Source organism: Cnephaeus nilssonii (assembly GCF_951640355.1).
Source record: "Cnephaeus nilssonii genome assembly, chromosome: 8".
NCBI classification, from domain to species: domain Eukaryota; kingdom Metazoa; phylum Chordata; class Mammalia; order Chiroptera; family Vespertilionidae; genus Cnephaeus; species Cnephaeus nilssonii.
The window spans coordinates 8,714,100-8,730,933 of record NC_137079.1 but is presented as its reverse complement, the minus strand read 5'-3'; the positions used below and the strand labels follow the sequence as shown (position 1 = coordinate 8,730,933).

The following is a 16,834-nucleotide window of genomic DNA, read 5'->3' as shown; positions in this document are numbered from 1 at the left end:
TGAATTCGAAGAAGCAAAATGGAGGCTGGAGAATTGGTAGGAAGCTGAAAAGGGACGTTGGCAGCCTGGTCTATGGCAAAATAGATAGAAATGAATGGATTCAATAGATAGGAGGTAAAGTCAACAAGATGATGACTGTTTGGATGTGGAGTTTTGGAGAAGGGGGAGAGGCTGGTCAAGGGATAGTGGTGAATCAAGGAGTGACGGATTGAGTCTACCTGGAGTGAGGGTAGATCTGGAAACAAGACCACAGTGGTTTCCTTTCCATTGCAATGGGATGGCTTTGCCTCGATTAAGGGCCCCAAAAGAATCCTTCAGGATAACTGGAGCCTATCCTATAACACAGAGAAAAAAGCTGGTGTTTAGGGTGAGACGGGGCAGGTAGAGAAAGAAGGAGAGAAGGTGAGGAAGCATTTATGTTTTGATATATTTATTTGGGAAGGAAGAGTTTGTCCAATAACTTTCTCTCCTGTTAGCTCCAGGGTGACTGGGAGACCCTACAGAGTGTTTTTAAGAAGCTAACATGTCGATAGTAGTGGCTACCTTTCCTCCCCAGAATTCAGGTCAGTGCTTAAGGTCAGCCAAGTCCTCCTTTATGACGATGAGGTTTATCAGGTCCTGTCAAAGCATGGCCAGAAGTTAGGTGGAAAAATAGACCACAAATCCTTTTTGGAAAGAAGCTTGCAAACCACAGCCCACACCTGATGCCCCAAACCTCCACCAGGTGCAAACAGAAATCCGTCATACTAGTACATCCTCTTTACCTCAATCACTTGGTTATTCCCTACAGGCCTGTCCTCATAGAAAGTCATTTGATGCTTTCTGGGCATGACTGTTTCCTAAATTCCATTATCCAACCCAAAGCATGTTCAGCCTTCCGGTGTCTCTTCCTGTCACACATAATTGGAAGGCTTTGGCAATGTGGTCTCACTGGTAAGTGTTCTTTTTATACCAAGGAACCGGGTATAAAATCCTACTTCCAGTAGTATTTAGAGATTACCTTTCTACTTTCAATTATAGTTTAAGAAATTCTTAGCTCACCTTCTTCCTTCTAGAATTCATGATACAGCGATGACATGCCTTCCCCTGCAGCCTCTCCTCACCACATATATTTGGGCCATCATCAGACTAGGGTTCAGGTTCAGAATAATTATTATTCAGTTCTAATTTGACAGTTCTAGGGCTTCCAGAAATATGGTAGTCAGAACGTTTCGTTATAGTCATAAAGCTTTAAGTCAGGGGTCCTCAAACTTTTTAAACAGGGGCCAGTTCACTGTCCCTCAGACCGTTGGAGGGCCAGACTGTAGTTTAAAAAAAAAAAAACTATGAACAAATTCCTATGCACACTGCACATATCTTATTTTGAAGTAAAAAAACAAAACGGCAAAAACACCCGCATGTGGCCCGCGGGCTGTAGTTTGAGGACGCCTGCTTTAAGTACTATATTTTATGGACTCTTGCTCTTAAGCTACACATAATAAATGAGGCTAGTTGGGAATAGAGAGAGCGAAAGGTGCCCAGGTGCCCGTTTCTCTTGAGGTCCTTTCACCTGGCACCCTCTCTCTATAGCTCAGCCCAGAGTTCCTGCTCCAAGTCCCCACCCCTCTTCTATGGTTGGGTAACTTTCCTGCTGTCTCCCCCCATCCCATAACACTGTCTGCTGCCTCCCTAATGCTCTGCTTCAGCTCTTCCTACCGGGGAGAGGCTTAGTCCAAGTTTATGATGGGACAGATTTGCACACCTTCATCATGACTGCTGCCTGTCTTCCAAGCGAGCCAGAAATAGTAGGGCCCCTCCAGCTCTAACCCAGCAGTTTTTTTCTGTGGGCGGCCCTTTCCTTGGCCCCAGTTTGTCCATCATGTGCTCACATGTGTACACTGGCAGGCATCCTGTGCACACACACATGTAGGCAGCCCTGGACCTGTGCCACCTGATGCATGCAGGCAAATGCCTGTGTCTTCCTCCCAGCTGCACACATGTAGGCACCCAGGTGCTGGGGTTTTAGGGTATTCAATAAATAAAGTCATTTTTTCTCCTGTCAGGGCTTAGAATCGTTAGAGATGTAGGTATCAGGTGGAGATAAAAATGTCTATTTTGCGACTGATTGGGGGCTGTGACTTCATTCTGCAGAGAGAGTGAGATTGCAGCATTGCATGTCGGATTAAACTCAATCTTAAAAAGCACAGGAAGCTGGAAATCTCCCCAACAGCCCACTGGGCAGGTTCACACCCAGAGAGGAAGGGGCAGAGGTGGGCATGCCTGGGTCTGCCTTCTAAACACCCCAGTGAGGTAGCTGAGGAATAGAGGAGGGCTGCTGAGAGATGCTGAGAGTTATTGCTGTAGTGATCTCTGTCCTCATGGGGCACATACATTTACACGGATAAATCCCTACACCAGGCCTCAGGTACATGGGGGGTCAGATGCCTGGAGCCGAGCAATCAGAAAATGAGTTAGAATCAGAGCTGAAGGCCAAGTGGAAAGGGGGTGAGACTTAGGGGACAGGCTTCGGAGCTGGATGTCTGCAGCTGGGTTTCACCCTCACCAAGGCTTGGGTCTGGAGCCCGGAGTGGAGCAGCCAGCTGATGAATGGAATAGATAAAAAGGACCCGAGTGGGGGGAAATTGGGAGAAAGCTGAGAAGAGCATGAAGCTGCCATAGGAAGTATCATTAGTAAATATTGAATTAGTTTCTTTACTTCATCCTATATAATAAAAGCCTAATATGCTAAGTGTCTGGTCGTCTGGTCGGTCGTTCAATCAAAGCATAATATGCTAATGATATGCTAAGGCAGTTCAACTGCTCACTATGACATGCACTGACCACCAGGGGGCAGACACTCCAACTGGTAGATTACCTTGCTGCTGGGGTCTGGCCAATCAGGACTGAGCAAGATGGGCCAGACACATCCTGGAGCCCTCCCGCAGTCCCTCCCCAGCTGGCCAACCTCCCGCGCCCCCAATCGTGCACCAATGGGGTCCCTTGGCCCTGCTTGCACCCTCTCGCAATCCGGGCTGAGGGACCCACCCCCAAACCCCCTAAGTGCACGAATTTCGTGCACTGGGCCTCTAGTATTTCAATAAAGAATTTGCGATGGTCAAGATTTGTGTGTGAATAGGCATTGGAATATGTACCCGGAGAGAGAATGTAGGAGTGCAGGTGTGTGAGCTATTGCCAGATAACATGAGGCCATGTTCCTGTATGAGAAAGAGTGGAGAAATAGCCTTCCACAGTAACAGAGGGGCTCTGACTGCCAGCCATCACTTGGAGGATGAATTGACCAGGGGGATGAAGTTAGAGTTCCCAAGCCCCACTTGCCCTGTTCCAGAACAAGCCTTGGGGTGTAAGAACAAGCCCTGAGGTTTAAAATTTTTTCATGATTTGCCTTCGAATTTTTTTTTTTTTTGAGGTGGCTCCAAGGATCTGACTCTTTGGGAGAAGGGAGGAAGAATAGATAATTATAATAGCTAACATGTATTGAACATTCACTGTGGCTTAAGCACTGTCTAGAGTGCTTTGAATGTACCAGTTCACTTAATCCTCGTAGCAACCCTATCATGTATATGTGCTTCTAATAACTCCATTTTATAGATGTTGAAACAGACGGGAAGAGGCTCAGCAATTTGCCTAACGGCACACAGCTAGTACACAGCAGAGCTGGTACAAATCCAGGCATTCTGGCTACAGAAGCCACAGTCTGAACTAGGGTGGCAGAAAAGAGGGTAGAATCAGCCCAGTCTTGGATCTTCCCCATGTGGAAGGATCAGAGCCCCCATTAGGCTAGTTCTGAATTCACATCCTGCAGTTGAGGTCTACATTTCGGTTGGCCTACACCTAAATCGTGCAGGCCAAGCATCATCATCTGCTCAGAACACAGGTGGACGCTGCAGAGAGAAGCAGGGTCACTGCTCCCTCCGACAACTCTTCAAAATGTGCAGACTATTCAACAGACGACTAGGTGGCTGCACGAGTACTTTCTAGTCTCTGCTGAAGTGGGGAGGGAACAGAGGCCAGAAACAAGAGGTCTAGGGGAGATGCGGGATTCTAAGAAGCCCAGCACCATGGGGCACTTTATTCAGCCGTTCCACAGGTATATTTATCGGGCTCCTAACTGCACGCCCCTTAGCGCCTTCCCTTTCTTGGTGTGTTACTCTGCGCAGACACCCATCCCCAGGTTTCTGGGAATCCACACTTGTGGGGAGTCAGGTAGGCACTTACATAGCTGCTCCTCCACCTTCCTTGCCTGGCATCTCGCAGCCTAGACAGGAGGCCCCACGATATGCGTGCTGTCTGTTCAATACGCTTGGAAGCACAAGTGAGCTCTGTATTACCGCCCTTTCGGCCCGCGGCTGGAGTGCCTGGAAGGCCTACTTCTCGCCCTGCAGAGCCACAGGACACACCCAGAGCACAGCCACCAGCTTTGTTCCTCAGGCCCCTGGAGAAAACCTTTGATTTCATGGGATGATTATTTTTCTTCTTGCCTACTCAAGGATGAAGCCCAAGAAACAAGAGGTTGCCCCTTTCAGAGGCATCACAATGGCTCACCTCCAGCCAAACCCACTGTTTTTTGTTATTTCTGGGTTTGGTTGAGCCTCTCTTGGAAACCATTACTATACAACTTACTTAAAAGAAAGAGTGGAGGGATTGGGCCTAAGAGACTCAGACGAGGGGGGAGGAGCTGGGGGGCTTGGGACAGCAAGGCTGGAAGTAATGAGTTGTCCGAGAAACTACAGGAAGAACACATTAAAGTTCCTCTCCGATTTGAGTCAAGGCCATTTTGTAGTGACATTTTTAACCTTTGCAAAGTAAAAGTACTCCACGTTTGACTTTTAGGCAAGCCTGGAGAATTGGAACTTTGGATGAAGGTTTCAGAAAAGGACAACACACACACACACACACACACACACACACACACACACACACACAGGAAGGGGGAAGAAAGGGGAGGGAGACTTTTATCCTAAAGTCATTGTAAATCCAAAGCAGGGTTTTATCCTCCACAGTTAAATAAGAAAGAAAAAAAAATCAAGAATACCAACATTCGAGGTACAAAGACTGTCATGGGCCAGTGGAAGTTTGCAGAATTATATGTAAATGACCCAAGTTTCTTACTGTGGTGGCCCTGTGCATTTCCAGAGCTAATCCCAGAGAGAAAATCTACTTAGCAAAAGAAAGTTTTGTCTAATTTGGTTAACAGTTGAGAAGTGACAAAAATGCTGAATATATTAATAATTTATATTTCCAGGGTAACACTATATCTGTAATGCTTCACTGCCAGGGGAATTCAGATGGGCTTAATGCTCAGAGGAGAAAAGCTGAAAGGCCTTCCTCGGATTCTGTACCCCGCGCTGACGAAAATGGGTGTAGGACATGTGTTCCAATAATAGGCGCCGTGCATGCTCCCACATTGCTTGATTTGTTTCCGTCCCGTATTGCTCAGTGTATATTTGTTATCCAGAAGGCCTCCTGGCCTTACACTCACTGTCATGCTCCAACTGTATCAGTTCGTAAGGGAAGAGATATTTGTTTGCACATCACAGTTTTTAGATAAGTACTGCAGCAACATGGAGTGCATGTAAGGACAAGAACCACTTACAAGACCTTTTCTAAAGTTTATCATTTCCCCTCCCCCCCCCCCAACAAAAAAACACCCATACACACTTAAGTTTCAGTTTATGGGCAATGGAATGTAATGAGGTGATTTGTTTAGTCCTGTCTCTGTATAATCAAGTTTGATGGTTTACAAATTGCAGGTCATCCTATTCCATGACCTCAGTAAACAGCGCAGGTCAGAGCTCCCTAAGCCCTGTCCACAGAAACGGAATAAGCTAATTGTCCTCCAGCTAATCTGGGAGAAGACAGACCATCACAGTTGAGCTAAATGGCCCCTGGAAACAGGAAAACCTGCTACATAATTTTGAATTCTTTATGTAATTGGCATCAAAGCTAGCAGGAACAAAAAGAAAAGATGGAACAAAGAAAAGGATCAATAAAGGAAAACATTTAAATCCCCACAAACACAACTTTAGCTGATTGGGCACCTTATTGAATTCTGTCTGTTTACATAAAACCACAGCCAGGCTTACTCTGCTTGGCTTAGAAAAACGTGATCTCAACTCGCCATTTTAAATGTACCCCTGTTTTGTGGGTAAGGTGCAGATCCAACTGGAATTGAAAATCATAATCCCTTAAAGGTACTAACAAAGTCTCCCCTAGACGGTCTAGTCCCAAACTTGCCTGTGTTCTGGGTGGAGCAGGAAGGTTAAATACCCCCTCCTTTCCCACCCCCCAGAGGGGGAAGAGGGGAAACCTTTGCTTACAGGCCTGAGAACCTGAACCCCAAGCCAGTGGCCCAGAGTGGGGATCCGCATGGTGGGGTGTGCAGAGGAAACTCAGTCCCCGGGGAGCTCATCTCCCAGCCCAGCCGTGCTGGCCTCTCACCCTGATGCCCAGCTCCCTGGAAGCGAGCTGTCTGTGCGTAAAAGGCAATGCCAGCGTCCCTAAACCCTCCGGAGCAGGGGTTAAAACAACGAAACAAAATCTTCCTTGGATGATGTTTTTAAGCCATACCTCAGAAGTTATGTATTTAGAGAGACTTGTTAAGGCTGTAAATTTCGTCGCCCATTCAGCGGGCCTGAGTGTCACCACTCTCCAGACCAGCGGGTGCCTACGTCCCGGGCCTTGTCGTGGGGTAGGAAGGGCGGCCAGGCTGAGCTGGGGCAAGTCTGCCAAAGCCAGTTCGGGGAGAGTCCTTGGACTTGCATTATCTGAGAGCCAGTAGCCCTGTTACTTGTGTCTGCCCTTCTCCTAAGCAAATGCCCAAGATACATGTGTGGTGGGAGCGGGTCTGCAGCCTCAGGGGAGCCTCAAAATCCAGTCCCCAAGGGACACCTCCATTTAGCCCCCCCCCAAGCTCCCCAAATCACTGAGGGCCATCACCTTGGCCCCTGTGAGTCCCTGGCCCTGGGCACCTCCGAGGGATGGATTGTGGAGGAGCAGAAGGTAAAGAAATCCATCTCTGTGGGTCTTTAACAGAAAACATTTATTGCCGGGGGAGATCCTTCAGGAGACTTGACTTGCTCTTGGCCTTCCCCATCCCGCTGTTGGTTGGCACACTATATACATCTGTACAATACGCAGCATCTCCTACGCAGCGCCGCGCCGCGCCCAGAGAAAGCGGGCGAGCGGGTGTCAGAGAACTTGGGGGTGCTGGGGCGGGTGCAGGTTGAGGCCGTTGGGGTGGGCATGGCCGATCAGGTTGAGGTAGTGCCGGTCCAGGCCCTGCACCGGCGCCAGAAAGGGGCTGTGCTGCTGCGTGGGGCTGGGGAGCGCCACGGGCGCGCTGGGCAGGTAGGGCAGCCCGGGGCTGCGGGCCGCGCCGTGCGGCCAGGGGAAGGGCCCGGGGGCTGCACCCTGCGGGAACACGGGGGCCTCCCCGGGGCTGTGGCCCCCGAACTCGGGCCCCGCCGGGTGCAGCTGGTAGGAGCAGTCCGGCTCCGAGAGTGACCCCAGCGGCGGGAAGGCGGGCTCGGCGCCCAGGCGGGCCTTGGACTGCAGGAAGGCGAGGATGCGCGCGTACTTGGTGTCCTTGGTCTCCATGCGCTCCACGGTGGTGAGGTAGTGCACCAGGTTCTTCATGCACTCGTGGTAGCCGTAGTGAAAGTAGTTGGCAAACTCGGCTAGCAGTTCTGCTGGAGGGGCGGGGAGATCAGAGACAGGAAAGAAACGGAGCGGCCCTTCCTGCCGGGAGCCCCGGGCGGGGGCCAGGCACCTCCCGCCACACTCTCTGGCCGGAGTTCCCATTGGAGGGCCTCCTCCCCTCTCCCAGTCTGGAGAAGGGGAAAGAACAAGCCGGAGGCCTGCTTTCTGGTCAGAGGCTGACTGCTCCTCCCCACCTGAGAGGAGGCAACGGAGCCAACCCGCCCAGAAACGCCCTCAGCCCCGTCCGCTAGCTTTGCAGGACCCGCCGCACCCGCTCCGCAGCGCCCCGAGAGGAGACCGCTCCTGCGCGCCTCTCGCTCCTACCGCCACCCCAGGTCTGCGTGGCGCACGCTCCCTGCCAGGCTTCGCTGTGCCCAGCCCGTGCCCACCTTTCTCCCTTCCCCGGGGAAAGTCCGCCGAGTGCAGCGCCCTCAGGTACTGGACGGTCATCTCGAGGATCTCCGCCTTCTCCAGCTTCCCGGAAGTCTGCAGCGGGAGAAGGGTCCTCACCGCGAGCCAGGCAGGCCAGCCCCGCGGGACGGTGCGCGGCTCTATCCGGAGAGGACTGGGAGCGCGCTGCTGTGCACGGCGCTCAGGCCAGGGAAGGAGGCTCCCGTAAAGGCCCGGCATCCAGGTCGCGGGTGGCAGCAGAGGGTCCCGGCGTCTAGTACCCTGTTCTCAGTGCCATACGTTACCTGCTTCGCCAGGGCCATGGGCACCGTCTTGCCCAGCTCGTTCAAACAGCGGTTAATCCGGTCCCTCCTCCGCTTTTCTATCACTTTGTGGGAAACGCGGGTTCTCTGCGAACAGAAGTCTGTGAATTTCCGATGGCTTTCCCCAGGGAGTGGAAATCCCATGGAAATCCGCCTGCCCACCGTCTCCCCAGCTCCCATTGCTGCCCAGGAGCTCGCCCCGGAGGGCTCCCTGCCTCTCCACACGTGGATAAAACGAGCTCTGCCCTCCTTCACCTGTGTTGGTGCGCTCCCGTCCAGCCTCCCTACTGGCTGGGCTCCACCCCGAGCTGAGGGCCGAGGCTGTGGGGAGGTGGCCACTAGGCCTGGGCTCCTCCGGGTTCAGGAGTCTCCTTCCTCCAGCCTCACCCCTTCCCAAACCACTCAGAATCCCTCTACAGGAGAAGTCACGCGTGGTCACGTCCCTGCCCTCTGCCCAGCCAGGTGGCCGCTGGGGAGCCAGTGCCCCGCCATCAGAGCGCAGGAGCCGTCCAGCGTCAGCGACTCACTCTGCGTTCCTTGAGCTTGTCTGACATCCTGGTGAGAGCGCGCCTGCGGGAGAGGCGGGGGCGCGGCACCGGCCACTCTCCGCCTCGCGCGCCTCTTTCGGGGTCCCAGGTAGACTGCCACCTCCCAGCTCCGAGGGGCTGCCTTATAAAGTGGTCATCAGGGCTCCAAGTGCATTCACGAGTTGAATTATTCCATAGGATTAGGGAGCTGCGTTGGAGGGATGTATGCATTCAAGACCAGTTTTAAAGAAGTTAAGAAAAAAAAAATTAGCAGCCGAGGGGGGCGAGCTGGGGGTAGATCAGCTTTGTTAATCCACGTGGCCCTTCAAAGGACACGTGATTGGCGGGGAATAACATTTGCATGGCAACGGCCCCGGCTGGAAAAGGAGGCGGTAACGGGGGCCGGTGTCGAGCGAGCGCCGGTCGCCACAGGCGCAGAGCGCAGGGGCGCAGCGGCCGCGGACGCCAGGGGGTGAGGACCCTCACAAAACGGCGTCGCCTCCTTTAGTCCCACCGCCGAGTCTCACAGGATGGCCTGTTTACAAATCCCAGCAAGGGCGCAGTCCCAGCGCCCAGTGCGCTTTACAGCCTGTCCAGAGCCATTAAAGTAATTAAGTAAGCCTTTAATAGGCTGTTCCGCTGGGTTCAAGGCAGAGCCCTTGGAGACGGAGGCGCCCCGTTTGTTCCCAGGCTTTTCTCACACGACTTGGTGACACGTCCATCTCCCCCCTTTCTGTTGACACCGCTTTGTTTGTCCGGACATCCCGGCAGGTGTGGGCTGCGGCTGGCACACGAGGCTCCCGCGCCGCACCGCCCCTCCCGCCTGCCTTTGGCACGCGACGCTCCCCCTTCCCCTGACCACTCGCTCGCTTTCTTTTCCCCCCGCTCGGGCCCTCTTCGCGGGGATGGGGGCACGGGGGAGGGGAAGAAGCTCAATTTGTAGCCTCTTATCCTATACGAAAATGTCCATTGAAAAGTATGAATAGTTTCATTGGGCCAAATTTTAATAATGCCAGAGGGTGGGGGAGGAGAGGCAGGCAGGCAGGCTTGTGTGTGTGGTGGGAGGGGGGTGGTGGGAGGATTGGGGGGTAACACAGAGGAGAGTAGGCCGAGAAGAAAAGGGGGCATGCAGCTGGCCCAGGCGAGCATTATGCAACGTCACCTGCGAGAGGGGGCGCCTACAGACCCCTATTCATTTGCCTAATTTTGGTCAATTTAACAAACTTCAGGAGAAATTATTGTGGCTTTGTCAGGGAGGGTGAAGCCTTCTGATCGAATTAACAGCATGTTTTGATCCGGTAAATGTCATTAGAAAGGGAGAAACAATCGCGCTTAGAGGGCTCTGAGTAATGCGCCCAAGTGGAGACGCCAAAGCGCACGGCTCACAAAGGGAGCAAGTAGCTGCCACAGGGAACTTTTGTACCCGCCCATCGCCCAAGTTTTGACACAAAAAGGCATTATTTCATACTTGAATACGTTTAATCCAACGATTGTCTATTTTCTGCAAACATATTTTCACAGCATTGTTAACTTTTTATGTCCCCCTTTCGCGGACGCCTTTTCTGAACGTTTGAGGGCCGGAGAGCGCAGACACTTTGGGCATCAATATTTGTCACTGCAAAGGGCTCCGTGAACTTAGGGAAGTTGATCTCTTTTTTATGGCTTTAGAGAGCGAATATATGGGGAGGGGGGCCGAGGGAGGGGAGGCACCAACAGAAACCCGGGAGGACATTTGCTGGCCGGGCCCAAGGGGAAGGAGGGGGAGGGCTCTCTGCTGTCTGCGCCTCTGCCTCAGCCGCAGCCTGGACCATCCGCCAGGGGCCGGGGCTGGTCCCCCACCAGCAGGGCTCGCTCACAGTCTGCTGCCTTGGAGCCGCATTCTGGGGGCTCCAAGCTTGCAGTGTGTGTGGGGGGGGGGGCAGGGGGGGAGCTTTCTTGCAGATGGAATCTATGAAAATGGCTTTTGTTTCATGACCTGACTTGGAGCCTAGGAGCTCTCGCCTCTTTCTAATGGGTTCCATTTGAGAAACCAGGTGTCTCCTTAGACATTTTCCCCTCCTTTCTGCTCTCCACCTCCCCTTCAATTCTCTCTACTCTGCTGACCGATGGCAAGGCCCCAGGCTCTCCCCTGAGCGTGGTTAGTTCTTTGCAGAGTCGGGTGGGGGGAGCCCTGCTCTCCCCTGGGAACTAGGGAGCTCCTAGAGCGCAGAGGCCACCCCAGGGCCGTGTGGGGCGCTGTGCCAGCGAGCAGCCTACCTGCCTCCTGCCCGGGAGGTGCTGAGCTCAGTCCGCACCCCCAGGGTGCCCTCTCTGTCTGGCTTTCAGTCTCCTGGCGAAGTTTCTTTTCTACTCCGTGCCAGACTGGACACGACCCGCACCCTCCCGCAGGTTGCTCTGCCAGTCAGGGGTGCCCTCTCAGGGGTTGTCAATTTCTGTATATTCACTGGCACACAAAGGGATTAAACTCTTACCCTTATCATCCAAATTAACTAACGTGAATGGGTAAAAGGGAGCGCGCACACTTCTCACCCCCACCCCCCTTTGAAGCCAGCGGACTAGGCGTTGATCCTCTTACTGCTGGTGTTAACCACCAGCTGCAGGCACCGTTCATGCCCACATTTCATTCTGTGCAAACTGTTTAATTTCCCTGTTTGCTGGGGAGCTGGGCTCCAGGGCTAGCCCAGGGCTGCAAGTACCCGTGTGTGTGTTTGGGGGCCCAAGTGAACACAAGGCGAATGTGTGGGCAGAGATGGGGTGGAGAGGTGCGCACCCTCGTGATGTTCTCTCGGGGCTGCAGCTCTTCCTGGGGGACTGAGGACTCCTCTTCCCCGTCAGGTGAGGGGGAGGGTGTTCCATTTCTCCCTTACCACAGGCAGTGCGGCCAGGGACCCTCCTAGCCATCTCCTCCTTAACCCTCCTCCTCCGGGTGGTGACAGTGTTCCTGATCTTAACCTTGTTTCCGCCCAAAATGAGAGCAGAGCAATGAAGAACAGTGGTCACTGGAACCAAACAGTTCAAATTTCAGCTCCACCACCTACAGGGCGAAGCTTTGGGCTGGTCACTGAATCTTGCTGTGCCTCAGTTTCCTCTTCTGTAAAATGGAGATAATTACTGTACCTACAGGCCACAGGTGGCCACTGGAATGAAGTCAGCAAACATAGGCAAGACACCTAAAACCAGGCTTCCCTGCTCAATGAATGGTGCTATTTTGCATGGAAATCTCTTCTTGTTACGTAAGTGGCTCTAATAGAGCAGTCTTCGTGGGGTTTTGCAGTGTTGTATGGTATTTTCATATTTTTTAAGATATATTTTTATTGATGTCAGAGAGAAAGGGAGAGGGAGAGAGAGTGATAAACATCAATGATGAGAGAGAATCATTGATTGGTTGCTTCCTGCACGCCCCACACTGGGGATGGAGCCCGCAACCCACACATGTGCCCTGACTGGGAATCAAACCTGGAACCCTTCAGTCCGCAGGCCGGCGCTCTATCCACTGAGCCAAACCAGGTAGGGCTGTTTTCATATTTTTATCTCATCGCTAAGAAAGCTTCACTCTCCCTGAAAAAGTCACAGTAATTTCTTAAATTGACCAAAATTGGGCAAATGAGCCTTTGGAAGCTCTTCCACAGGTGACGTCACCTAGTGCTTGCTGGCCAGCTGTGTTCTCCCAGAGCGTGAGCCTGAAAAAGGCTCTAAGTGTGTAGCCTCTCCATAGCGTAGTCATGTCAAGTGATTCCAATGATAAGCATCAAAATCGAAGCGAAGCTGGGAAGGAAGACTACTTAGAAATTAGACAACGCTGATTAAATATTAGTCTGCATTTACACTCGAGAGACATGCATGCACATGGTCATTGCGTTATAGAAGGGGACAGTGCCATAAATACCCTGTACAGAATTGGAACAAGCAGGGCTAGCAAGCCCCTTGTTGGGGGAAGCCTTTCAATCGAGGCGGTTAATCCATCCCACTAGTTCAGCCTGGAAGTCCCCACCTTGGCTCTCTTGCTGTCATTCTGGGGTGGCCATTCCTACCTGGGATTTGCCCATCAGGTAACCATCAGCTGTCCAATGCCAAATGGTGGCCTCCAGCTTTGGCCTGAGCAGTGCTTTTCAAGCTTTAAAATGCTCGAATCAACTGGGGATCTTGTTAAATGCAGATTCTCATTCCCTGAGGTCACGTTTACACCGCTCAGTGTGGTGGTGTTGAAGGAAGGAAAACTGGGACCAGAGCCTCCAGGATTGTCTGGGCATCGATGCTGGAGCTAATTCTATAGGCAGTCTCTCACCTGGCCCCATCGGATCATAGTTCGCCATTTACTTTTGGACTTTTAAACGAACTAGGGGAGCCCAGCCAGCGTGGTTCAATGGCTGAGCATCGACCTATGAACCAGGAGCTCATGGTTCGATCCCCGGGCAGGGCATATGCCTGGGTTGCAGACTTGATCCTCAGTGGGAGACACGCAGGAGGCAGCTGATCAGTGATTATCTCTCATCATTGATGTTTCTAACTCTCCCTCCCTCTCTGAAATCTGTTTTAAAAATATTTAAAGGACTAGGGGAAGTGTAACTATAACCACTGAGAGAGAAATAATACTTTTAGGGAGATTGCAGGATAGATGAAGGTATTGCTTTCCTTTTTTTTTTTTTTTAATGTTAACATCATTTAGAAGTATGTTACAGATGCTGTGAATGGTGTCCATAATGGGCTTTGATTATTCTAGGCAACTGGCTTTCTTTGGGAGCTGATAATTATAGCTTTTGCTCTGCGTTAATTTGAGCGACCATCCAGAAGTGATCACTGAGGAGTTTTGGCTTAGAATTAAGGGGAGTTCTTTTCACAGGATAAAGGTCTTATCTGCTTTACAGGGGCAAATTTGCACAGAAAAATAGATATATGTTACTGAAAAGAAGAGGTAATGGCAATAAATAACATAGAACGTGGGGAAGAGATTCATGTTGAGGAGAAATATAAGTTGCAGGAATGTTAACAACAGGTTCCACTGTATGGGCAGTGAGCAAGACGTCTGATAGGCACCCGATCTGTGCACGCAGGTGATGGCCAGGCTCCTCCCCTCCTGCTCTGCCATTTTCACTCACTCACCCCCAGATTCAGCATTTACTCTGTGCCGGGCACTGGCCGGGCAGCATTGGAGCCCCTGAGGAAAATAACAGAGCTTTTGGAGAATCTCTAAGTTTCTGTGAGTGAAAAAAGAACCTGGCTAAGGGGATGGCCCTTAGGCCTGACCCCCACCCCTCATTTACCTGTTCGTTGGTCCACCTCCCTGAATTTTCCCCCCATGGCTTGGAGTTTTAGTTCACTCTGTTTCTTTATATTAATCTGAGCAATTAGACGTTAATTCAAGGATTGGCAAATCCTCGCCTTTAAGAACTGTGTTGCCTCTGCGAGCACGAGGGACTCTTGTTAGGCTGAATTGATATAACTGGGTTTTGTTCCTCTTGAACGCCCCATAAAGGAGGCTGCCAAGAAGTCAGGTTTTGATTAAGATGGAGTAAAACCTGGTGTATTTGTTTCCTGTGGCTGCTATAAAAAATTACCGTAAACTTGTGGCTTAAAACAACAGAAACTCCTCTCTCACAAGCTGGAGGTCGGAAGTCTGCAGTCAGGAGCACGGGCTGCGATCAGGTGTCAGCAGTCACATGCTTCCTGCCGGGGCTATCGGAGAATCTGGTTTTGTCTTTATGGCTCCATGGTTGCCAGCGTTCCTTGGCTTGTGGGCACCTCCCTCTAGTCCCCGCCTCTGAAGTCACAGGGCCTTCTCTTCTCTGGGTCAGATCTCCTGCTTCTTGTATGGGCACTTACAGTTGCATTTAGGGCCATCTGGATAATCTCCCCGACTCAGGGTGCTTCCCTTGATCAAATCTGCAAAGTCCTCATTTGCCATATAAAGTAACATTTATGGGTTCCAGGAATGGGACCATGGATGTCTTTGGGGGACCATTATTTAGCCTCCCACACCTGGTTAAATGCCACAGTGGGTGCTCAGCCAGCACCTGTGTACTCTCTGATGCCTTGGCAACAAGGCCACCAGAAGTGGGCAGAGGCCAGGGCAAGAGGAAAGGGGAGAGTAAAAGGAAAATATGTTCTGCTTCCCAACTTAGCAGAGCTATGCCCCCCACCCCTCCCACACACAGTTTTCTTCCTTTTTCTGCTGCTTTCCCTTCTCCTTTCTTACCCCCTTGCATCACAGGGCCCCGTCTCCCAGGCCTCAGAATTGAAGCTGCTGTGATATATTAATGCTGCATGATGAGTTAATCTGGAGCTTGCTAACCTAGGACCCTCATTCCCATTTACACACACACACACACACACACACACACACACACACACACACACACAGGCTCTGTCTCAAAACTAAATAATTAAGCCCGGCCTCGTGGCTCAGTGGTTGAGCATTGACCCAACCAGTAGGTCTCGGTTTGATTCCTGACCAGGGCACATGCCCAGGTTGTAGGCTCTATCCCCAGTGTGGGGAGTGCAGGAGGCAGCCAATCAATGATTCTCTCTCATCATTGATGTTTCTATCTCTCCCTCTCTCTTCTTCTCTGAAATCAATAAAAATATATCTAAAAAAAAACACACCCTAGCTAATTAAGACCCCCACCTTCTCCCCACTCTTTCCCAATACCCCCTCTTCTAATTGGCTACTGGTCTTTTGAAAATGTCATACTCATGCTTACCGGGACCTGTGACTTAAAGAGCTCTGGATGTAAATTCTAACTCTGCTAACGGTTGGTCTTGGGCAAGTTGCTGCCCCTCAGCTTCTGCATCTGTAAAACAGAGATGATGGTTCCTACCTTCTAGGCCTGTTGAGGGGACTCAATGAGGTAATGTCTGGTAGTCCCTGGCATGATGTCCACACCATAGGAGGTGCACAGGGGATGAGATCTTAATGCGTGGGTGTGGATGTGCACCTGATCTATTCCTGGAGCAGTGCTCATATTACAGTTGGGAACAGAATCCCATGTGCTGTCTTTTAGGAGTTTATTGAGTGAGATGGAGTCAAACAGGGAATCCTATATAATAAAAGCCTCATATGCTAAGTGTCTGACCATTCTTTAGACCAGTCGCTATAACATGTACTGACCACCAGGGGGGCAAGCACTCCGACTGGTAGGTTAGCTTGCTGCTAGGGTCCAGCTGATCAGGACTGGGCCGAGATGGGCTGAACACACCCTGGAGCCCTCCCGCGATCCCTCCCCGGCCCCGATTGTACACCGGTAGGGTCCCTCGGCCTGGCCTGCACCCTCTCGCAATCCGGGACCGCTCAGGGGATGTCGGAGAGCCAGTTTTGGCCCGATCCCCGCAGGCCAGGCTGAGGGATGTGCACCGGGCCTCTAGTCTTATATAAGCCGACAGGGGTGCGATGGCAGGAGAGACTCAGGGAGGACTGCCTGGAGGAGATGATGTATGAACCAAGTCCTGAAGGATGAGTGTATTAGCTCCCTAGGGCTGCCATACCAAATTACCGCAAACCTGGTAGCTTAAAACAACGGACATTTATTTTCTCACAGTCTGGAGGCTAGAAGTCCAAAATCAAGGTGTCAACAGAACCAGGCACCACCTCAAGGCTCTAGGGGAGACTTCCTTCCTTGTCGCTCCAGCTTTTGGTGGCCCCACGTTTCTTGGTTTGTGGCAGCGTGACCCCAATCTCTGCCTCTGTCTTCATGTGGCTTTCCATGGTCTCGCCTCCTCTTTTTATAAGGACACTTGTCATTTAATGTAGAGCTTGTGAAGGACCTCGACCAAAGAGGGCTCCTGGGATTCTCAGGACGAAGGTGCGATGGCTTCAAGGAGGAGGAGATGCCCAGCAGGATCGATGCGGGGAGAGAGGAAAATGTTTCTAGGGTTCCCAGGGTCCGTGGGGATTGAGCCTGG

At 51.7% G+C, this 16,834-nt stretch overlaps 1 protein-coding gene across 2 annotated transcripts; it reads right to left on the bottom strand.

Annotated features, from left to right (window-relative positions):
- Window positions 1–7,188: 7,188 nt before the first annotated feature.
- On the bottom strand, window positions 7,189–8,965 carry HELT (helt bHLH transcription factor; the record flags this gene model as incomplete). 2 transcript variants are annotated; one of them, XM_079778556.1, is made up of 4 exons in its annotated part: window positions 7,189–7,688; window positions 8,088–8,184; window positions 8,394–8,498; window positions 8,939–8,965. In XM_079778556.1, 4 exons carry the CDS (start codon window positions 8,963–8,965, stop codon window positions 7,189–7,191), a joined length of 729 nt encoding a protein of 242 aa, XP_079634682.1. The 2 variants fall into 2 exon arrangements, with proteins under 2 accessions (XP_079634682.1, XP_079634683.1); XM_079778557.1 differs by having other exon boundaries at window positions 7,189–7,685.
- Window positions 8,966–16,834: the final 7,869 nt, after the last annotated feature.